At 32.8% G+C, this 24,258-nt stretch overlaps 1 protein-coding gene and 2 long non-coding RNA genes across 3 annotated transcripts; 1 reads left to right on the forward strand and 2 right to left on the reverse strand.

Annotated features, from left to right (window-relative positions):
* Positions 1-251: 251 nt before the first annotated feature.
* LOC126890189 (FK506-binding protein 5-like) lies at positions 252-2,252 on the reverse strand. The gene has a single exon (XM_050659043.1). The coding sequence runs from the start codon at positions 2,250-2,252 to the stop codon at positions 252-254; it is 2,001 nt and encodes a 666-aa protein (XP_050515000.1).
* Positions 2,253-12,394: 10,142 nt separating this feature from the next.
* LOC126889463 (uncharacterized) lies at positions 12,395-16,616 on the forward strand. Its single transcript, XR_007700037.1, has 2 exons — positions 12,395-12,493; positions 16,286-16,616. It is a non-coding gene; the product is annotated as an uncharacterized LOC126889463 (long non-coding RNA).
* Positions 16,617-18,757: 2,141 nt separating this feature from the next.
* On the reverse strand, positions 18,758-21,611 carry LOC126889431 (uncharacterized). The gene is made up of 2 exons (XR_007700026.1): positions 21,054-21,611; positions 18,758-19,125 (listed from the first exon to the last, which is right to left on the reverse strand). It is a non-coding gene; the product is annotated as an uncharacterized LOC126889431 (long non-coding RNA).
* Positions 21,612-24,258: the final 2,647 nt, after the last annotated feature.

Here is a 24,258-nt window from a genome sequence, read left to right on the forward strand (position 1 = left end):
GGACAATACACAACACACTAAGTTTTTTAAAATTATATGTGAAATTAAATTTTATATAAATAAAATTTATATAAATAAAATGTGTATAGATAAAATTTTCAAATAAATTAAATAAATAAATAAAAATATGTATGATTAAAATCGATAAATTTACCCTATAAAAGGTGATTTCCTGTTTCACTGGTGGGCTGAATACGGACCCACCTCCGTTCATCAGGAAACCACTTCTCACCCTTTCGCTTTTGTTTCTTTTAATGTTTTATGGGTTCCCTTTCCCCTCCCCTGCCGTACACCCACGCCCTATAGGCTGGGCATGTCATGCGGTCCATTCTATGACCCTCTTCCTTACAAGTTAAGCAGTACGCAGTGCTGCTACACTGCACCGCTGTATGCCCGTTTTTAAAGCAGTTGTAGCAGCATGCTACCCTGCTCTCCCCTGTGCACTCATAGGTGCTGTGACCATAATGGAGGCACTTATAACACCTTACTGGCGTATGGCGTTCCATTATGGGGCATATAACCCAACCTATTACTATCGTTCTATACCTCCGTAGCTCTTCTGCTTTTGAGGGGCGTACGGCTATGGTCGCCACCTGTTCCCCATGCCTATTTATACGTAGCGTTTTGACATCTATTTCGTCCTCGGGGATACCGGTATATGTTGTTATCGCGCTTATTAGCTGTTCTTCTGTAAACCCAGGGTCTATTGCCGTGATGGAAAAATAATTTTCTTTCTTCCGAACAGCCATGCTCATTCCCGTTATTTTACTGTCCATCTCCTTCTTCAGTTTCTCCGCTGCTCCCTTCCCCTTTAGTTTTACGAGGATGTCTCCCCCTTCTGTTTTTTTTAGCCTATTTACTTTTAAGCCAATCTTCCCTATATCAATTTTCTGATTCATCTCTTTTAATACATCAGTGTATGATTTCCCCCCCGTTTTGATTAGGAGCGCTTCTTCCTGCTCATGCCTCTCCCCTTTATCCATCTCCTTCCCTCTGATAACTATTTCCCATACTATATTTTCTTTTCTCCCCACAAATTCGAGAGCTTTTCGCACATCTTCCTTATTTATCTCGTTGTTAACGATGACTCTAACGGTTTCCGGGGGCTTCTCCCTTTTTTTTATTATATTTATGGCCTTTACAGCCATTTCATACATTCCCTGTTCACCCACTTTGGTTACATATGTGTACCACTGCCTCCTTTGGTTGGCCATAGAGCTTTTCTTTACATTTTCTATGTACTCTATGTCGCCCACTTTGCATTCCTCAATGATTTCTGCTACTTCTTCCCTGAGCGTTCTTATGACGCCCTCTACCCCTCCGTCTTTTATTTCGTTTTTAGTTATTATTATGCATTCTTTTTTTTCAATTGTCTCTTGCAGTCCCCCATGTTCCCACTTCGTTTTTTCAAACACCTTGTCCTCCCATTTCTTCTCGTGGATTTGACTAAAGGTGTCTATGTCTCCTCCCTTGTTTACAATTCCTATTATTTTTTCTGTTTCTTTTCTTTGTCTCTCTTGCTCGATCTTAATTTTACATTGTTCGCATCTTATATTTTTCTCCTCCCCTTGTGTTGTTTGATTTGGGCTAATTTTTCTGTTTTGCATAGAGTTAATTTCCCCTATGAGTTTTTTCATTCTTATTCTTTGGTCCTCTATTGGGCCTTCTGTATTAAGTATATCGAGTATTTGTTTCATTTTCCGTTGGACCTTTTCCCTGTCGGTTTCTTCTGGATATTTTTTGCTTTCTTCAAGTTTTTCTTTTTTGAATTTTTCATTTATCTCAAGGCTGTCCCCTTTTCTTTTTTTCATTTGCTGCATTTCTCTTCTGTCCTCTTCGTCGAACAAGAAGGCTGTTAAAACACTCTCCTCTATATCTTCCCAAGTTCCTCCCCTTTCTTCTTCCGTTTTTTCATCGTGACTTTCTGTGAAGGCTTTCGCTTCCAGGATTTTCACCGAGGGATCTTCCTCTTCTTTCTCTTCCTCCTCTTTTTCTTCTTCTTCTCTTGTATTAATTTCTTCCCCTACAAGTGTCGAGTGCTTTATGGCACCCGACCTGTTTAGTTTAGGCTGTTGATCGTGCCGTTGTAGCAATTCCCTTTCAAACTTTCTAAGCTCATCTTCATCTATTGTGCCGTCTTGCGACTGTTCTTCCCTATTCTCAATTTTACTAATTAATGCGTCGTCATTGTCCTTTTGCCTTTGGTCGTCGTTATTTTTTCCTTTAGGTTTTTTTGAGTTGGTTTTATTCATATGAATTCCCACGAGTCGGGACGTGCTACGCGTCCGACGTGGCAGTGCGCCCTTACCACGTTAAGGCTAGGTTCTTCGGGAGGTCGCCAGGTATCCCGAAGGGATCGTTTGTGATGCTCTAACCCTCGCATCTCTCATATCTTTGGCACGATGCCTTCCACCGTGATAGTGGGGATTATTTTATTGAGGTTTGCTCCTCTAGGCTTTTTATCACGGTTGCCTCCGGACGCAGTAGCAGCCTGTATTCACAGGCTACCTGGAATTTCCGCGTAACTGCTGCCTCCACTGTTACGCGGGATTGGGAGTGGATGTGTGTTGGGAAAGGTACTTTGGCGGGGTAAGACATGGCGGCTACTCGTTATGGGTATGTCGAAAAAGATTTCGAATAGAGATTTGTGATCGGAGTTCGACGGCAGAGCCCCCGCATGGTGCGTGGGGCTCCACCATCGACCCCCGGCCACAACGCTGGAGTGGGCGAGATTAACTTTAGGAATTAGAGTAGTCGCAGGGAAGTTGGAGGGTGAAATACGACTGCTGAAGGCGAAGGCGTCGCAACTGCTCGCCTCAGTTGCGCCGCCTTTTAGCGTCCAGCGGCGGTGTCCGGCGACCACCCGGTGCACAGTCGCTGGACGCTGGAACTGTTCTTGGTTTCATCGGTCGTGCTCCCCTCACAATTTTTTTTAGGGACCACGACCGGTTACTCGGCCCTCCCACCGTCGTCGAGGTAGAATTACAGTCCCAGGGAGGGAACTTATTTTTAACCTAGGCTATTTAAAATCCACTCCAGTCCAAATAATGGAAAATGAAGCAGTGGAACCTCCATTGCATTTACGCCGCCAATTTCTCAGTGATAAATTTACAACTCGAATTCTGTCCAAAAAATGTAATTACCTTCAAGATCTACATGAGCTATCAGTTTTAGACCTCACTCATAGGTACTGGAGAACTAAAAAATCTGTACCTTTGGTAGAAAGTTATCTAAGTACGGTAAAGTACAGTGAAGTTATCTATAAAAGCCAAATTCCGCCTTACTACAGTGCAATGACAAACACATTATTTTCTAACAAGGTTAAAACATGTTATTTAAACTCACATTTACCGCCAAATATGTTTGATATACTTATTACAGAAAAATGGTTAAATTTTCAGTACATATTTACCGATGGGTCAAAAGAGGCAAATGGAACGGGCTGTGCAGTATTCCACGAAAATAAAAATTACCATCATCAATATAGCCTACCTATTGAATGCTCAATATACACAGCAGAAATGATAGCAGTAATGTCTGCTGTTCAGTATGTACTACTGAATCCAACTAGCAATTATGTTATATTTACTGACAGTAAAAGCGTGGTGGACAGATTGAGTAACATTCAAACAGTCAAACACATAAACCACATTGAATTGAATATTGTTAAAACTCTGTTTGAAATTATACAATTAGGAGTAAATGTAACAATTGCTTGGATTAAGGGTCATTCGGGAATAAAAGGCAATGAAATAGTTGACAATTTTGCTAAATCAGCTTATGTGATCGGAGAAAAAATAAACAAAAATTTAATTCCAGCTTCAGATATTGATACTTTTAGCAGACAAAAACTTAAAAATAATTGGCAATTGCATTACAGAGAATGTAATACTGGCTCAAATTTTGCTCATTGTAACCCTAGGATATTCTCAAAAAGATGGTTTTACACAGAATATAACAGACATTTTAAAAAGACCATTAATCGGTTGAGAGCCAATCATGCTCTTAGGCCATCTTACATGCATAGAATCGGCTTGGCAGATACTCCCAATTGTACTTGTGGCAAAATCGGAGATCTAACACATGTCATATTAGAATGTCATTTAAACATAAATAACATAAACGACCTTTATAAATCTATTGCCACTAGTTGTAATAGCTTAAACCACATTCCGACTTGGTTAATAATAAATTATTGCAAAAATAACGGTTTATAGTACGTTTACTCAAGGATTTTGCTCTTAATTTTAAAAAATCCACTAGGATTGACATGAAATTTGGCATACACTTAGCTAACATATCAAAAAAAAAACAAGTGATATTGTGCCGATGTCTTTTTTTAGCCTGGGGGTGTTTTAATCTCTTTTCGTGGGTGAAAAAAAACCTTTAAAATAAGTCCTGAAGTAGACAAACTGATTAATTCTAATCAACTTTTGTTCTATAGAGCTTTTTCACTAAGTCAATACTCTTCGAGTTATTTGCGAGTGAATAAATCTGTTTATTTTTCAACAAAAAACCCAAGTTTTTAGACGGTTTTTCCCAAATCACTCAAAAAGTAAGAAGTTCTTCAACAAAAATTTATTAGCAAAAATATAGAGTATAAAAAGGTGAAAAAAATGGTGTAGATGTGAAGTCCGTAGACACAGTAGAAGCAGAGTGGTAGCTAATGAACAAGAGGTTCATATTCGTCAAACTCCAAATCTAATATTTCAACATAAAATAACCAAAAAATGACGCAATTTTGAGGAAAACTCATTACAACTTTTTTAAAGCTTTTAAAAAACGTTATTTTTGTTATTTGAAAAAGTGTCTAGTGTCAAAAATAAGCAATTTACCAATTGTTTTTACCAAAATCAACCCCTAATTAGGATCTCAAATAATATTAATCGTTACCGCTTCACAAGTTGCTTTATTTATGTTGTCTTTATATGATCTGTAAGTTTCATCGGTTTAAAAGTGCCTATAAACGACTAAAAAGGTGTTTTTTTGTTAAAAAAATATTTTTTTTGTTAAAAATGAACATATTCACTCGCAAATAACTCGAAAAGTGTTGACTCAGTGAAAAAACTTTATGGAACAAAAGTTGCTTAGAATTAATCATTTTATCCACTTCCGGACTTGTTTTAAAGGTTTCTTTTTTCAACCCCGAAAAGGGGTGAAATTCACCCCACGGTAAAAACACACATCGGCACAACATCACTTGTTTTTTTGACATGTTAGCTACGTGTATGCCAGATTTCCTGTCAATCCAATTAGTTTTTTAAAACTTAGAGCAAAAACCGTGAGTAAACGTACTATAAACCGTTATTTTTGCAATAATTTATTAATAACAAAGTCGGAACGTGATTTAAGCTATTACGACTAGTGGAAATCGATTTAGCGTATAAAAATACTATTAAAAATACTATAAACTTGCTGTAGATAGCTCATTATTTCAAGCATTTCGGCGAATAAACAATTTTTTTTTTAACAAAATAAGAACATATTTTGAGTAATCGCGACTAGTCGCATTCGATTCAGCGACCAAAAATACACCAGAGAAGACCTTAACACTATCAATTTATTTACAAGGCTTCTAATAATTCTTGAAATATACCTAATTTTACCATAATTTGTTAATAACAATTAAACGCACCATATTTGGGCCTCCAGGCCACTTCCATTGGATTCAGCGACCCAAAAAACCTATAATATCACCATCAAATCACGGCGAGCTAGAATTTCCCACAGGACTCCCTGTTGCGACTAGACCTAAAATTAAGTAGAATGGAATACAAGCGACTGTTGGCGGTTTAGAGACACTAATAATTTGGACATCTTGGATATTAGTTCACCCTATATAACATACAGCTGAATCTTATGTTTGTGCGTCACTGTGTTGCCATGCCATTTCTTTCATAATTTCAATCAATATTAAATGTACCTACAAGAATAATAGAATAAGAACTGTCATTATACTAGGTAGAATGACAAATCTTCTTCTTTATGTGCCGTCTTCTACCGAAGGTTGGCGACCATCAAACGATAGGTTTCTCTGTTTTGTGCCGCATGTATTATGTTCGCAGCTTCTGGTATTTGAAACCATTCTCTCAAGTTTCTCAGCCAGGATTTTTTCTTTCTGGTCAAACCTCTTCTACCTTCAATCTTGCCTTCCACGATAAGCTGTAGCAGACTGTACTTATCATTACGGAACACATGGCCCAGGTATGATGCTTTCCTCCTTTTAACAGTTGTTAACAATTTCACCTCTTTACCCATTCCTCTCAATACCTCTGTTTTGGTCATTCTGTCTGTCCAAGGTATTCTCAGTATGCGTCGATACAGTCACATTTCTAGAGCCGCTAACTTCTTTATAGTTGCTGCTGTTAACGTTCACCCTTCTACTCCGTAAAGTATCGTAGAGAGTACGTAGCATTTCGTGGCGCGCCATCGGAAATTAATGCTTAGGTTGCGGTTGCTTAAGAGCTTTCTCATTTTTATGAATTTGGATCTTGCTATTTCAATTCGGATCCTAATTTCTACGTCTGGGTCCCACTTATCATGTACTGTATATCCCAGATATTTAAATCGGTGTACTCTTTCAATATGTTCGGCTTCAATATTCAGGTCGATATGTTGAATGTTCTTTTTACTGATCACCATAAATTTAGTTTTCTCTCTATTGATCTTCAATCCAAATCGGTAGCCAGTTGTATTTACTCTATTTAGCATCATCTGTAAATCTTCGATGTTATCGGCCAGTATAACAGTATCATCTGCATATCGAAAATTATTATTGGTACGCCATTAATCTTGATGCCCTCATTGTACTCTTCCAGTGCCTCTAGAAATATTTGTTCCGTGTACAGGTTGAAAAGCAGTGGCGAAAGAATACAGCCTGTCTAACTCCTGTAGAAATGGTTATGTTTTCACTCACCATATGTCCATTCTTTATGTGGGCTGTTTGATTCCAATATAGATTTTTTATAATCTGGATGTCCTTAGTGTCAAGTCCTGAAAGATGTAATAGTTCTATGAGTTTGTCATGTTTGATAGTATTGAATGCTTTCTTATAGTCGATAAAACAGGTCGATAAAACAGAATGACAAATGAGGTGTCAAATGAAAGCTTATATTCCAAGGATAGTACTAAAGGTGAGAAATTAGACCTAGATTGTCTGTCCCTCAAAAAATTAGCGTTATATTGGGGATTTCTAATGTCGACATTAAAAGTTGCACTATTTTTTTTTCTATAAAACATTTTGATCTAAAACTTACCAGAAAACTTCTTTGTACTCTCTACTTTCAAATAAACGTGATTAAGAAGCTAAATTTTAAACTTAGTTACACAACTTCTGCGATTAAACTTGCAATGCAAAAATCCGCATCTTTTTCTTTGAAAAATTCATAACCTTTATCATGATAAGAATAAAAACTTGTAGCAGATACCATTGTCTTCAGAAATGTTAGAGCTATATACTGTGAAAATTTCAGAAAAAAAAATATTAAAATGGAACAGAGTTGTAGCGAGGTAAACGGAAAAAACGTGATTTCATTTTTTTTTATTTTTAGGTTAAATTGCGATTTTGACAATGTTCCCCCACATGAAATTCAAAATAAACCTCATTTTCGTTTTCAGCACTCTCGAAAATATAAAGTATGAATAAAATTAGAAATTCACACCTCCGTGGTCAGTATCTCGAAAACTAATCGCTTTTTTGAGGGTGTCCCGCTCGTGTATAATATCACAAAAAATTGTAACGTGATAGTATGAAAAAATAGAGGATACGGCAACGGTGTTACAAGTGATGGTCGGATCCAATGCCAAAATATACATAGACATATTAGGGTGCACTAATATCCAAGATATCCAATAATTTTAACATTGTCTGATAGATAGCAGCAGACAGTTAGAAAAATTAAGGGGTACTCCGGATTTATCAACCTACCCGGTTTTGTCCAACTCTCCCCTACAGAATATATATATTTTGTCCAAATCTCCATATATTAATATTATTAAATATTCGTTTTCTTACTAGCGACGAATTGATTCGAAGGAATTAAGTTTTGAAATAGTTTTACAAAATAGTTATTTTCCTAACTAGTTCGGAAAGTCATAGTTTTCCGCACGCGATTGCAGTTTACAGTTTTGCACGCTTTCAGTCGAGTGCGGAAAAGAGACTTTCCGCAAGTGTTAGGATTTTTTTACGAGCGTTTAAAAAATGGCCAAATCTTAATCAATTAATTGAATTAAAAGATAACGCTAATTAGTACATTCTTTCACGGTTTTTGCTCTAAATTTTAAAGAACCGCTTGGATTGACATGGAATTTGGCATACGCATAGCTTACATGTCAAAGAAAAAAAGTGATATTGTGCCGATGTGTGCTTTTGCCCTGGGGGTGACTTTCACCCCCATTTGTGGATGAAAAAATATATGTCCAAAATAAGTCCGGAAATGGGTAAACTGACTAATTTTAACTAACTTTTGTTCTCTAGAGCTTTTTCGCCAAGTCAACACTTTTCCAGTTATTTGCTAGTGAATGTGTTCATTTTTTAACAAAATAACCACATTTTTAGACGGTTTTTCGCAAATAACTCAAAAAGTAAGTATTTTGTCGAAAAAAATGTTCTTAGAAAAAATATCGCCTGTAAAAAAGTAAAAGAAATGGTGTACGCGTTAGGTCTCTGGACCTTGTAGAACCAGAGTTATAGCCAATGAAAAATATATTCATATTCTCCAAATTTCAAATAGAATATCTGGACGTGAAATATCCAAAAAATTAAGCACTTTTTGTAGAAAATCCATTAGAACTTTTTTAAAGTGTTTAAAAAAAGCTTTGTTTTTGTTTTTATAAAAAGTTTCTAGCATTAAATTTAAGCAAGTTACGCTCAAAATAAAGTTGGTCCCTTTTGTTTTGGCAAAAAAAAAATCGGGAAGACCACCCCCTAATTAGCATCTTAAATAAAATTAATCGTTACTGCTCCACAAATTATTTTACTTATGTTGTGTTTATATGATCTGTAAGTTTCATCGATTCAAAGTGCTTATTTAAAAAAAAATTGGTTTTAAAGTAAAATTTTTAAAAATTTTAATTTTGAAAAATATGTTTTTTTTTTCAAAATAACTTCATTGCTGAAAAATTCATTGAAAAATTCAGCATTGCTTTTCTGAATATCATGTATTTTCTTGTTTTTCTGTTAGACAAAAATTGATTAAGATTTGGTGTTTCTAAATTTGCATACATTCGTGATCAGTGACTTGTTCAACCCTTTTTAACTACAGCCCTTTCAAAAATAATGACTTTGAACCGATGAAACTTATAGATTATATAAACAATACATACATGAGTCAAAAAACTTGTGAAGTCGTAAAAATTAAGTTCATTTGAGATACTAATTAGGGGATGATTCTCCCGATTTTTTTACCAAAAAAAAGGCACTAACTTTATTTTGAGCGTAACTTGTTTAATTTTGATGCTAGCATTTTTTTTTATAAAGCAAAAATGAAGCTTTTCTTAAACACTTTAAATAAGTTGTAATAAGTTTTCCCCGAAATGTGCTTTATTTTTGGTTATTTCACGTTAAATTATTCCATTTGGAATTTGACGAATATGAACCTATTTTTCATTAGCTATAACTCTGCTTCTTCTAGGTATAGAGACGTGATATATACACCATTTTTTTAAATTTTTTACAGGCTATATTTTTGCTCAGAAGGTTTTTTCGACAAAATATTTACTATTTGAGTTATTTGCAAAAAACCGTCTAAAAGCGTGGTTATTTTGTTGAAAAAATAAACATATTTACTGGCAAATAACTCGAAAAGTATTAACTTAGGGAAAAAACTCTATAGAACAAAAGTTACTTAAAATTAGTCAGTTTATCCATTTCCGGACTTACTGTGGACGAATATTTTTTCACCCCCAAGAGGGGGTGAAAACCACCCCCAGGGCAAAAGCACATATCGGCACAATATCACTTTTTTTCTTTAACTTGTTAGCTATGTGTATGCCAAATTTCATGCCAATCCAAGCGGTTCTTTAATTAGAGGTTTTGCAATATTTTGCCGTTAAAGAACGGACTAAATAAGTTATAATAATCCCGAATTAAAGTCAATGCGGTGCCTAAATACCTGTTATGAAGTAATGAATGGTGTGTATACAAGTTTTAATATGTTAGAGTCATAGCAACGATGTCAAACAAATCAATTATTGTCAAAAAGCACGTCACACAGTTTAAAATTTCCACGCATCTTTACTTACGAATTTTAAAATAATTCAGTGATTTAGATGGCATCAAGTGACGAAGAACTACCGCCATCTATTCTCGACGTTGTCAATAATTAGACGGAGAGCTAGAGCCGAAAAATCATCGTCATAAGTAATATGGAGTTTTTCCTGTGAAATTTGTCCATTGTATATTGACAAGTATGACCCCTTTCAGGCTGACACCTCAGTGGATACAGGAAGTAGCAATAAGGGATGAAAGGGGAAAGTTAGTGCAGTCATTTAAGGTTTTCACCTCCTATTTTGTTAAACCTGCATCGATTTGCATGAAAATTGGTGACTAGTTAGAGCATACATCAAGAAATAAAACTGATTTGGTGCCAACTTGCATTTTTACCCTGGTGGTGAATACCACCCCTTCCCGCGGGTGAAAACAATTTTATTAAAAATAACCCCACCAATCGATTGACGGACAAATTTTAAGTAAAATTTGTTATATCATGTTATTATGTTATTAAAATAAATCAATACTTTTTGAGTTATTAAAGATCAAATAATTATTGTCTATTTAAAAGCATATGCGTGAAGTTACGGATGATAAACAGAATATATTAATTAATTGTATGTTAGTAAAATATTATTTTTATATTATTTCGACATATTATAATTGAATATTTTCTATCAATATAAACTGAATATGTCCAGAAACTGGGGGTGTGCAATAATGGGTATATTTGACATATTCGAATACACTTTTGCTAAATTTATAATATCGAAATAATATAAAAATATTATTTTAGTAACATACAATTAATTAATATCCTCTTTTTATCATCCGTAACTTCACGCATGTGCTCTTAAACGGACAAATATTTGATCTTTAATAACTCAAAAAGTATTGATTTATTTTAATAACATGATATAACAAATTTTACTTATAATTTGTCCCTCTATCTATTTGTGGGGTTATTTTTAATAAAATAGTTTTCACCCCCCGAAAAGGGGTGGTACTCACCCCCAGGGTAAAAGTGCAAGTTGGCACCAAATATTTTTACTTCTTGGGGTATGCTCTAACTAGTCACCAATTTTCATGCAAATCGATGGAGGTTTAACAAAATAGGAGGTGAAAACCTTTAAAGACTACGCTAACTTTTCCCTTTCATCCCTTACTGCTACTTCCTGTATTCACTGAGGTGTCAGCCTGAAAGGGGTCATAATTATCAATATACAATACACACATTTCACATGCCAAACTCCATATTACTTATGACGATGATTTTTCGGCTCTAGCTCTTAGACTAAATCTTGATCTGTTACCGGAAAAATCATCAAACAGGTACAAGAAAGGCTACAACATTTTTATGAGTTAATGTAAAGAAAAAAGTGTAAATAGCTTAAAACTTTTGGCTTATTTTATTAGTTTATCCAAAATCTGCAAACCAAATACTTTGTTACTTTGTGGTCACGCTATTCCATGCTCAAGGCAGTATTAAAAATTGAAAAAAATGTCAATATAGGCGATTATTTTAAGTATGTACATTCAGTGCGGAACAGTAAAACTTTCCAAACTAAGACGCGTGCGGAAAAGTAGACTTTTTGCACGCTAGTAGAAAATAGTTATTTATGAAACAGTTCGTGAAGTATGCTTTTTGCGAACGCACGCAATGTTTATACATCGCGTCAGTTCGCAAAAAGTACTTTACGCACGGTTTCATACAATATTTTATCTATGATGAATAAATAAAAAAACTGTAACTCTTCGTCACTGGAATTTATTTCTCTCCGCTGAGAGGGTTGACATGGAGGGGATGACACATATCGACCGTCCTTCTCATGGTGGCGAAAATTGGAAGCTCGTCCCACAAGCGTTGCCAGAGTTGGTACAATTGTACAAATTTGATACAATTAACAACCAAACTTGTGATACTAAAGTATCTAAAAGTAAAAACTTAAAATTTTGTGATATAATAAATTTGCTTCAAATAACATTAAACCACATTTTTTTTATGTTATTTTACAAAATGTGTTGGTTTAGTACATTTTGTGTCAATATTCCAGTCATTCCAGTGCATTTACAAAAATTTCTCTGGCAACACCGTCACCTGCGATTGCTTCTAAAAATCAAAATAATTATTATTCGGTTAATTTTTTTAAAATGTGGTTCTTGTGTTGTTTTTGACTGTCATTTTACATGGAGAAATAGTGGAATGAAATTCTTTCGTTTTCCTACATCCAAATATAGGCAGGATCAAAGAAAAAAATGGATTAGTGCTATTCAAAGACAAAAGTATGTTAACCTCACTTTTATCTATTGAATTAAATCATCATCGGTGACCACTAACAGCCCATGGAGGGCCATGGTCACCCGTTAGGGTTTCTAGGCTCTAAAGTTTTTGCATGACAAAGGCCAGCTACACGCATAACACCTCAAGTTCTAAACGTTGTTTATCTATATTACTTTCTTGTTTTTTTTTTGAGGTCTTTTCGGCGTTATGTGTATTGCTTGCTTGACTACAGTTGCCCATGTTTTCCTTTCTTTTGCTTTTTTCCCATTCTCATGTTTTTAGGTCTTTCAAATCCTGGTGAATACCATCAATCCATCTCTTTCTAGGCCTACCTCTCGGTCTCTTCCCGTTTATTATTTTCTAAGTACTTTTTTGTATTTAATCCATCCTTTCTACTTGTCCCAACCAACTGAGGTGTTTACTTTGTATTTCTTTTATGATAGTCGGTCTGTTAAACACTCTATTTATTTTGTGGTTCACCCTTATACGCCTTTCTCCTGTATAGGTCCATATATTTTTCTTTCCCATCTAAGAAGTTGTTCCTCTTGTTCACTAGTCAAAGTCCACATTTCTGATGCATACATTACTACAGGTTTCTGTTGCGTATACTTTTACTTTTGAATTAATAGATACTGATTTTGACTTTATGATATTCTGTAGGCTGTAGAAGCATTTGTTTTCAAATGAAATTCTCACTGTTATCTCATCACTGTTTTTATTTCCTTCTGTAATTGTTGATCGTAAATATTTGAAACAGTCTACTCTTTTAAATATTTGCCCACTCAGGGATATGTTGTTGCCATTCTTTTGTACTTTTTCCCCAGTTTTTATCATGTACTTTGTCTTTGAGACATTAACTTGTAGCCCATAGTCTGTGCCGCTTCTTTAAAACATGTATAAATTTTTTCTAGGTCTTTTAATGTTCAACTGATTATGTCTATATATCTGCCTAAGCAAGGACTTAATTGAGCTTTGTAAATATTGTACCTTACCTATCTATAGGAGTTTTCCTGATTACTTGTTCCAACGCAAGGTTAAAAAGTGTTGTTGACAGCACATCCCCTTGTGTTAGACCATCATTAATGTTAAATTCATCGGACAGTTGATTTTGGATCCTTACTTTTGCCTTGGTGTTGACTAGGCATAGTTTTACTAATCTGATTAGTTTTTTTTTGACACATTTACCTCTTGCATTGAGCTATATAATTCCTTTCTAAATACTGAGTCATATGCTTGTTTGAAATCTACAAATAGATGATGTGATTATGTAGTTCGGTATTTCGCTTGTAGAATTTTCCCAGCATTTGCCTTACTGTAAATATTTGATGTATAGTTGACCTGCCTTTTCTGAATCCTCCTTGATAATCCCCTGTTGTTTGTTCCATTATACTATTTAGTCTTCCTTCCAATATTTTATATCCAACGTTTAGTAGTGATATTCCCTGGTGATTATTGCAATCTAACTTGTCTCCCTTCTTATGTATAGGGCATATCACTGCAACTTTCCATTGTTCCGGCATTATATATCTGTGGTCCATATCTCTAGTATTAACTTTGATATTTTACTCTGTATTCTATGTCCTCCATATTTTAATATTTTTACAGTTATTATATTGCATTCTGGGACCTTGTTATTTTTCATTTTTTTATTACGTCTTGTATTTCTGCTTCTTTAGTGCATATTGGTCTACTTGTTGGAGATGAAGATGGTCCATTGTTATTGTTAATTTACTATAAATACAGTAGTCTCCGTTATCCGCCATAAATGGGCCAACGGAAGGGCAGATAAGCTAAAATGGCTGATAATAGGGAGGGTTAAATGAAACACAAGTTTACGTCTATTGTAATGGGCTTACTCTTCAAAGTCTTTAATTATGTACTGTATACTGTATGCACATATTAATTTAAAAAAGATTAAAATAAAACTAGAATCAGTTTAACATTGATTTACATCTGACATTGTAGATAGAATAGTTTAGAATGCACGAAAAAACTAGTGATTTTCATCTGCCTTTCCGATGTATCTCGTTTGCATGCTGCTAAGTCTCGCCATCTCTGTAGCTTCATAATATCGACAGCTCTAGCTTCTTCTTGTTACTAAGTGTATTTTATCGCAGCTTCAAAAATTTTTACTTCTTCATTGTGTGAAACTATACAGGGTGTCCCGAAAAGATTGGTCATAAATTATACCACACATTCTGGGGTCAAAAATAGTTCGATTGAACCTAACTTACCTTAGTATAAATGTGCTCATAAAAAAAGTTACAGCCCTTTGAAGTTAAAAAATGAAAATCGATTTTTTTCAATATATCGAAAACTATTAGAGATTTTTTATTGAAAATGGACATGTATCATTCTTATGGCAGGAACATCTTAAAACAAAATTATAGTGAAATTTGTCCACCACATAAAAATTTAATGGAGATTTTGTTCCCTTAAAGCCCCCCAAACTTTTTTGTATGTTCCAATTAATTTATTATTGTGGTATCATTAGATAAACACAACATTTTAATAACTTTTTTGCCACGTAGTATTTTTTCGATAAGCCACTTTTTATCAAGATGCGGCTTCTTTTTTAATATATTTACATACAAATTTTATGGGGATTTTGTCCATTTAAACTCCCTAAATATTTGTGTACGTTCCAATTAAACTATTATTGTGGTACCATAAGTTAAACACAGTGTTTTTAAAACTTTTTTGCCTCATAGTCTTTTTTTGATAAGTCACCTTTTATCGAGATTCAGCTTCTTTTTTAAAATATAACTAAAAATGTAAATTATAAATAAATTTTCAGATTATTAACAGGTCTATAATCGTAGTTAACCATTTACAAATATGTGGTGGATCCGACACATATTCAAAACGTCTCGATAAACACTAGCTTATCGAAAAAGTACTAAGAGGCAAAAAAAATTTGAAAACATTGTGTTTAACTAGTGGTGCCACAATAATAATTTAATTGGAACATACACAGAAGTTTGGGAGGGTTGAAGGGAACAAAACCCACATAAAATTTTTTTGGGGTGCACAAATTTCACTTTAATTTTTTTTAAGATAAGATGCCATAAGAATGCCACATGTCAATTTGCCATAAAAAATCTCTTAAGAGTTTTCGATATATGAAAAAAATCGATTTTTATTTTGTAACTTCAAAGGGCTGTAACTTTTTTTGTGTGCACTATTGTATATAGGTAAGTGAGGTTCAATCAATCTATTTTTGACCCCAAAATCTGTGGTATAATTTATGGCCAATCTTTTCGGGACACCCTGTATATATTTACTATATAAGTATATAGTAAAATCACATAAGCAATGTAGTAGATGTAAACATAAGTTTACAGCAATGTCGTCATTAGCAATGAATGAGAACTAGATCATATTTCCGTTCAATTTTTGAATAACAGTTATTTATTATTTGTACAATTACGTAAATTATTCATTAATGTAATTAATGGGATTATTTTTTCACTATCTATGTATTCAGTAATTAGAATAATTTATATACTATACAATAAAAACTAATAATCGAGAAAAGAGAAAAAATGATAAAAAATATTTTAATAATATACCATTATTGTGAAACGAGTAGATAAATTTTGAACATCTTTAACAACTTAAATCATTGTTTACATGCACTGCCTTGCTAATTGTAAGCTAGCTTTCATACTGACCAGGTAAAATAATGTAGAATTTTGCATATAATCATTACATCTGGTACCTTACTTAGTTATAAAAGACAATAAAACGATTTTAAAGTAGGTAAAATAAAAGTATATTTCTTTTTTTTTCAGAAAATAAAGGCCATAAAATTTGGAAAAGAACAAAGAAGAGTCCAAATCATTGGTTAATGATATGTTTCATAGGGACTATATCATATATTTTAATGAAAGAAAAAAATGAGTACTGAACACAAAGCACGATTATTACAACCAAATTCAAGGCAACTTATAATTAATAAAAAGGAAGGTGTGCCACCTAGTGATCTGGATGCCTTCAGAATCGATCATATATGATGTCGGTATTGAAGAATGCTGGGAACACAATATAAAATTATTAAAAACATTTTATTTGAATAAATAAGTATATACCATTTTTATGTGGAAATAAAGCACTTTAAAATTACATTTTTTTGTTTATTTTATGTATCTAAACATATACATATTGAAGATAGCAAAAATAGAAATTTATTATTTTTACTTTCCAGATTGCATGCATAAAACATTTTTGATTTTAAAATGTTACTTGAAACTAATTAACTATATAGCTCATTGAATTAATTCATTCACTCATTGATTCTACAATATTTATTTCCATAATGAATGATAAAAAGAAAAATCAAAGAAGTGACTCTAATTATGTTACTGAACCCAATTGTGTTGCAAATTCCTAAGTAGATGTGGTTACCCATATTAAAAGAGTAAATCAATGGAAAGAAAATTTGTACCATGATTAGTAAGTCAATAACATATCAAGGATACATAATTTATAATTTAAAATAACATACATATAAAATCAGACTGATGTTAATTTTGAGAGTAAACTAAATGTAAGATCAAATAAGGGCCATTCAACAAATATATGACTCTCTTGGATTATCTCAACAACGAATATTTTACTGTGCAACATAAGTATGAAAGTAAATGGCTCTAGAGTAATTATTCCCATAAACAACAATGTAATTTTCAATTTACTTTCGTTCTTCATATTTTGCACAGTAAAATATTCGTTATCGAGATAATCCAAGAGAGTTGTATATTCATAGAATGACGAATGACCCATACTTACCATGTCGGGATAGTATAATGGAGTTTTTTCTAGTGATTTACTGTGTGACCACTAACATGAGAATGTGACTGTCATCATTGCATGTGTTTTTTAAAGTCAAATCATATGCTATGATTTTTCTGACATGTATTCTTCCTTTAGCAATTATTGGTTTGGTGTAAATTGAGCAGTTGTTTAAAGAGGTGGTCTATTTTTTGAACTTACAACTGAAGGAAACAAATGGGAAACCAAAAATCATTTATCAGAATTACTAAGTCACCTGATACCATGTGCTGTAATATACATACTAAATTTTTTACTATCTTCTTGTCAAATACTGAACCTTACTTGCATAAGTAACTTCCATTGGGAGCCACTTCAATTAGACATTTTAAAGTATTTCTATGTTTATATGAGCTATATGTTACTCTATCTGTTTTTCCAATTTTTTGGTTGGTTACAATAGATTTCTGTGCAGTCTAAAATTATTCTACAATTTATAAAATTTTTGAATCATGTTGGCATAAAATAAGTTATTTTTATTCCTGCTGCGAACATCCTTCATAATATTTTGAAATAATGTTTAAACCAGGTTCAGTAGGATGAAATCCTCATTGAAATTTTAAATATAATGCCTAAATCTTCATTTACAAGATTTAGTTTCAATTTCATCACTGTAAATAGTAACGGATCAATTTTAGGTACATTGACCACAGCTCAATCTTGATAACAATTAATTGACATCAGTCTAAACTCATATTATAAACACATAAATACATATTTGCATGGTAAACCAGTATAGTTCGTCTGCTCTAACTTTTCCCATGCGTCACGATTTATTTTCAAACAAATTAAGTCAAAACCTAAAGTGAAACGTACACTGATGTGTGTAGTATATAGTATAAGTATACAAAATGTATATACACATCGACGTTTGTTTCACTTTAGGTTTTGACTTAATTTGTTTGAAAATTAAGTCAAAACGGAAAAGTTAGAGCGGACGAACTATATAAAGCACAATTTTTTCATCACTACTTTCAGTACATCTAAATGAAAAACAAGAAGACAACTACTTTGCAATATTTACTGCTTCTTGAAGTACTTTGACATTCTACAAAAAGTCATTTTCAGCTTCCATAGTTGCAATCAAAGGAGTAGAAACTGAGTAGCTTCATTGGCAGTGCCGGGTTGACTTTCTTCTTCACTTCTCACTGGAGAAGTAGGTAGATTTGCAACGAGAGGTACTGGGTCCTGGTAAAGGCCTCCTGGAAAGTACTGACTAATGTTTCATTTTTCACATTTTGAATTTGATTCCTACAAAATTTCAACACATTGTCGTGATCATATTGATAATGAAATATTGAATTCATTTCCAAGTGTCAACATTGGACCAAGAAACAAATTCAACATAACATCGCCAACATAACACAGCAAGCCTGAGACCTTTATGGGTTCTTGTATTCTGCTCCTCTGCATCAGTAAAGTAAAAAGGAATGAACTTCAGTATAAACACTTTATTTTCTCATTTTATTATGGTCACAATTCAAGATCTACATTTTAGAACTAATGAAGTTATTTTATATAAAAATAGTCTGTCTCTGTTTATAGGCAAGCTACAGATTTTAATAAGGAATTTAGCCTGTGGTCTGACGGCTTCTTCCGGTGCTGTCCTGGGTTATTTACACCCCAAGATTTTCTTCAGAAAGCGTCAGATGGTATGTCCAAAAAGAGACAATGTGGTCACTGGATGATTGTCTGTGGAACTGTTAATTTTCCTATGATTCTCATTGGATGGTTGCCTGGGTAACTGTTAATTTTCTATAATACTCATATTTGAGGGTTAGGGCCATGCCCTTCTCCTGGGTGCCTAGAAGAGAAATTAAGATGTAGACAACCGCAGCATAAATTTATGAAGGGCCCCTACCACCCAAGCCAACAAAACCTTAATATTCCCTGTCAGCAGTACAGAAAAATTTACAGGTTACTTTTGAACTAAAAGTTATAACTAAAGTGTTTTATGAATTTTAAAAGTCAAAAGGCAGATATAGAGCACTGAATTTATTAAATCTTGCCCAAGTATACTTTCGCTATCTAGAGCATCCTCAGGGGCATTTCGTCAATAAAAAGAAGGTATCCTCGAATGTCATTTAATTAAAATAAATAATTTGGTGGCAAACTTAAATTAACATCTAACTAAACACTGAACAAAACAGATAAATTAAAGTGCCAGTAGATTCTACATTCTTGCAATATGGAGGCAGAATATTGCAAGAATGTAGAACCTACTGGCACTTTAATTTATCTGTTTTGTCCCTTTTCAGTGTTTAGTTAGATGTTAATTTAAGTTTGGCACCAAATTATTTATTTTAATTAAATGACATTCGAGGATACCTTCTTTTTATTGACGAAATGCCCCTGAGGATGCTCTAGCTCTAGATAGCGAAAGTATACTTGGGCAAGATTTAATAAATTCAGTGCTCGATATCTGCCTTTTGACTTTTAAAATTCATATATTCGAGCATTCAACCATTTCCTATTTTTCTAAAATGTTTTAATTGAAACACCCCTTAATCAGAAAATACAATTTTCTGTTAAATTAATTGAATCGCGAATATTTCTATAAATTTAACAAATTTTTAAACCGATAAATAAAACTTGAGAAATTATTATTTAACATAACTGCTGATATATCAATGAATTAGCATTAACAGAAAATAAATACCCCACAAATATTTTCTTTACCTAATTGGATGAATCAAATTATCAAACAAATGTATTATGCAAATTAGCAAATGTGTTAGTCAATTCATAAAAATTTGAACAGAAAATTAAGCAATATAATCAGAAAACCAACTAGATTTGTTTAGGTTTCACTTGACAGAATCTATACAAATGAACCTGAATGAGACCGGCTCATATTTATACGAGCAAAAGAAATTACCTGAAGGTCAATATTAGCAGATAGAGAAGTAGGTATTTCTATTAAGACAAAATTACAAAAAATTAAGCACTTGATAAATAATTTGTTTTTAAATAAAACATCTAAAGAGAATGGCTGTTTTACTGGAAATAATTTATAATGAAAATGGCAAGCTAAAATATTATTTTCTCAATAAATAATATACTAAATTTACAATCAAGATGTAGTAGAAATAGACAAACCAAGACACATTAAATGCTACACTAGGAGCACTCCCGAATCATAATTTACAATGTATAAACTTAAGAAATAATGATTTGGGATTTAAAATGTATATACATTGTAAATTATGATTCGGAAGTGCTCCTAGTAGCATTTAACGTGTCTTGGTTTGTTTATTTTTACTGCATCTTGATTGTAAATTTAGTATATTTGAGATAATGGAAATAAATTTTGGAATTTAGGTATACAAAATTGAAAATTTATATACCAGGCGGACAAAGTAAATATAAATGGACCAACAAATATATTATAATACTAAAAATGAAAATCAACATGGCGAACAGAGAGGACCTCTATATTCTATATTTATGCAGAGTGGGTCCTTGAAAATAGATTCTAAAAAGTAGCAGATATTTCAACACAAGTAAAATTATTTACTTTACTCTTTTAATTTGGATGTAAAGGTTGATTGTCTGTCAAAAAACCTTTGGCTTTGTTGTGCTCAAAAATTGCTGGGCCATTTTGTTGGTCAGAATTCCCAAAGTGGCAAGAGCAAACCAACAAAGAATAGACAGATGGTTCCCTATCTTTCAGGCTGTGAATCAATTATAAAACGATAAATTCAGTTCATTCTCTTCACTATATTTTCTTACCTTAGTAATGAAATCAATGTCTTCTTTTCAACCAGATCTTGGGAACAACAAAGAATCTACATATCCCTCTTTCACAATATTGTGTACAATCCGGGGCAAAGCACATTACCATTTTTATTATACAAAATAGAATGGTTCACAAAAGTTTGTAAACTTTGCTTGGTGAATATCACTGAAAAACTATATTTCATACAAATTTAAGACCGAATTATGGTGGTATTATGTTAAAAACAGTATACTTAAGCAGAAAAAGCTGCAGAGAAAGCAACATTTCAACTTTATAGGAATTAAAAAGGCTTTGAGATTGGGCAAATTCTGGCTTTGCAACTTTTGTTTACATTTACGAAGTCTTTCTTGACAGCCGTAACCTCACATTTCGGCTGTTAACCCAAAAAACTCTTCCTAAGTTTGTATATGGAAATTATATTTATGTATTATATCAGACATTTTCTACCATATATAGTATTTATAGCGAATTTCTTATGATGTATTGATACAATTGTACAAAATTAATAGTAATATTTTAAATAATCTCTTGTTTTTGCAAATCACCCATAAGGAATACACACAAGATCGTCCCACAAACAGTCACAGTGTACCACGTGACCATGTGTCAAAGTTAACGCTCCCAGCGGATTCTACAATTTTTAAACTGACATTTAAAAATTCTAACTTCTTTCAAACCACAAAACTGTCAAAGCTTTTGTCGTAATTTATAGCTCATTATGTCGTCACCATGACAACGCAAAAATTAAGGATATTTGATTATACCAAAGTGTGTCAAAAACAGTGCGAAAAATTAAGTCCCATTTAAAAAAATATATTGTTATTTCACGCACACTTTAAACACTTCACGCATTGTTATTTATAATGACAGTTTTCACAAACTAAAAATTTATAGGTACATAATAATATTATGTACCTCTAAATTTTTAGGACCTATGTCATATTATGACATAGAGTAGATAAACATATTTTCAATCGTGTTACTGTTAACCCGCGAGTAGTAGCGCCGTTAGATAGAATCTCACATTTTATCCTTTTTCGCGATAACTTGATGAAAAATTTTGCAATTTAAAAAAATTTCGTAAGTGCCTCGGGGAAGGGTGTAGTAATGCGTAGGTATTTTTTTTTTCTTCTTCTTTTTGTAGAATTTATGGCTTTGGGGAAAGCCAATTAGCTTTAATATTTGTTAGAAATAATATTTCTAACTTGACAAGTAAATAAAAATACTATAAAATAAAAATTTGTTGTAAATTCGTATATAAATTCGTATTGTGAGATGAAATCTAACACGCGACTTTTCACGTTACAGAAGTGAGCGCGACTACTCCCGGGTTAAACTTTGTATGATAACTAAAGCTCGGATTTATAGGCAACAAAAATTGAAGAAAAAGGCGCCTATATAGGCAAAGATTTTTATTAAAAAAGCAGAAATATTAACATTTAGGCAAAATGTAGGCAATAAAGGAATATAACTTATTATTTATTGTACAAAGTGAATTAACGTAATATTAACTTAAGACAGGTATATTTACACATTAGTATTAATAAACTAGTAACTAAATAACTGTTAATTAATAATTAAACATTGTAACCACTTAAAATTTTATCATTAATAGAAACAACTAAATGTTTTTCGATATTTTCGGTCTTAAAACTATGTCTTCGATCACTTAAAATTAATTTGTACATTGAAAACGAACGTTCGACATCGACAGATGTAATTGGAGCATATTTCAGAGCGGATAATAAATCTGGCATAATTTGTAATTCCTCGTAAAATGTCCCATTCAAAACTTTAGCAACATTAGATAAAAACGAAAAACCTTCATTCTTGTCGAAAACATATTTAATTTTTTTAAAAATTAATTGACCGTTACTTCCAGGTGCCGATTTAATTTTCGTCTTTAAATTATCTATTAATTTTACTGACTCACATAAATTTATCTCTTGTTTTTCTAATAAGGCAATTGTGGTAACTATTAATTTATAAATGCCATTGATATAAGCGAGTTCCTGTTTCAATTTGAGATTTTTTAATATTTTTTTTGCTTCTTAAATGGCTTCAGAAATATCATCATCAAATTCTGACATAACTAATTCTATTTCATTGCAGTGTTCAAAGTAAAAAAACTGGTTCGAGCCAGGTTCCCCACCTTGTAATTACTGGTTTAGGTGGCAAAGGGACACCGGGAATCTTTCTTTATATATTTGCACCCTCAACGGAGCTTTTACAAAAACTTTTTTCATAAAATTTATAAAATTATTTACCAACGGAAACAGATTTCTTATTTCTTCAGCAATTCTATTTACCCCGTGGGCTACACAAGTGCAATGAATTAAATTAGGATAAAAAATCTTTAAATTAACAGCAGCTTTTAACATATATGCCGCAGCATCTGAAAGCATTAAAACTATTTTATTCACTGGTATAGGGTTGGGTAAAAAGAGGTTTGTTAAACTATCTTGTATAAATCGACTTATTGTTAAATTGTTTGTTTTTTCCAATTCTTTAACGGCAACTAAATAAGGTTTTCTCGCAAAATTTTCGTTCAAAATTCCAGTCATTAAATTAGCTATATACCTGCCGCATACATCTGTCGTTTCATCCAAGATAATAGACAAAAAATTGCCATCTAACTCCCGCTTAATTTTTGAAATACATTCCACATAACATTTTTCCACAGTATGTTTTCTTAATGTATTCTCGTCCGGTAAGAATTTATCAAGATATTTTTCGAAAATGCATTTAAAACTAGGGTTATTAACTTTATATAGAGGAATGTTGGATGCAATCATCATCTGGCATAAATCAAATTTAAATACGTCTTCCTCTTTTTTTTTTGAACTGCTTAAACTATCCCGCAGAGATATTTGGGCTAACTTAGAGGAATTTAATTTTTCCAAATTACGTTTATGAAGTGGGGTTCCACAATGCTGTTCAATAAAGTACTTTTTTCTACTTGAAATCAGAATTAAAAAAAAATAATTAGAATTCTAAAACCGCTTTAGAATTTAGTTATGTTGTGGGACGAGAAAAAAAGAGAAAAAATAAAACTTACCGATTTGTCGCATGGTTTACAAAATGTTCCATCTCCTTCTAGAGAAAGTTCCGAATAAGGTGCGATCCATAGCCTTAATTTAGATGTCATCTTTTCACACAAATGTCTAAAATGTTTTAAAACGTGTTCTTTGCTTTTCG

This window comes from Diabrotica virgifera, chromosome 8, assembly GCF_917563875.1.
Source record: "Diabrotica virgifera virgifera chromosome 8, PGI_DIABVI_V3a".
In the NCBI taxonomy this organism is placed as follows: domain Eukaryota; kingdom Metazoa; phylum Arthropoda; class Insecta; order Coleoptera; family Chrysomelidae; genus Diabrotica; species Diabrotica virgifera.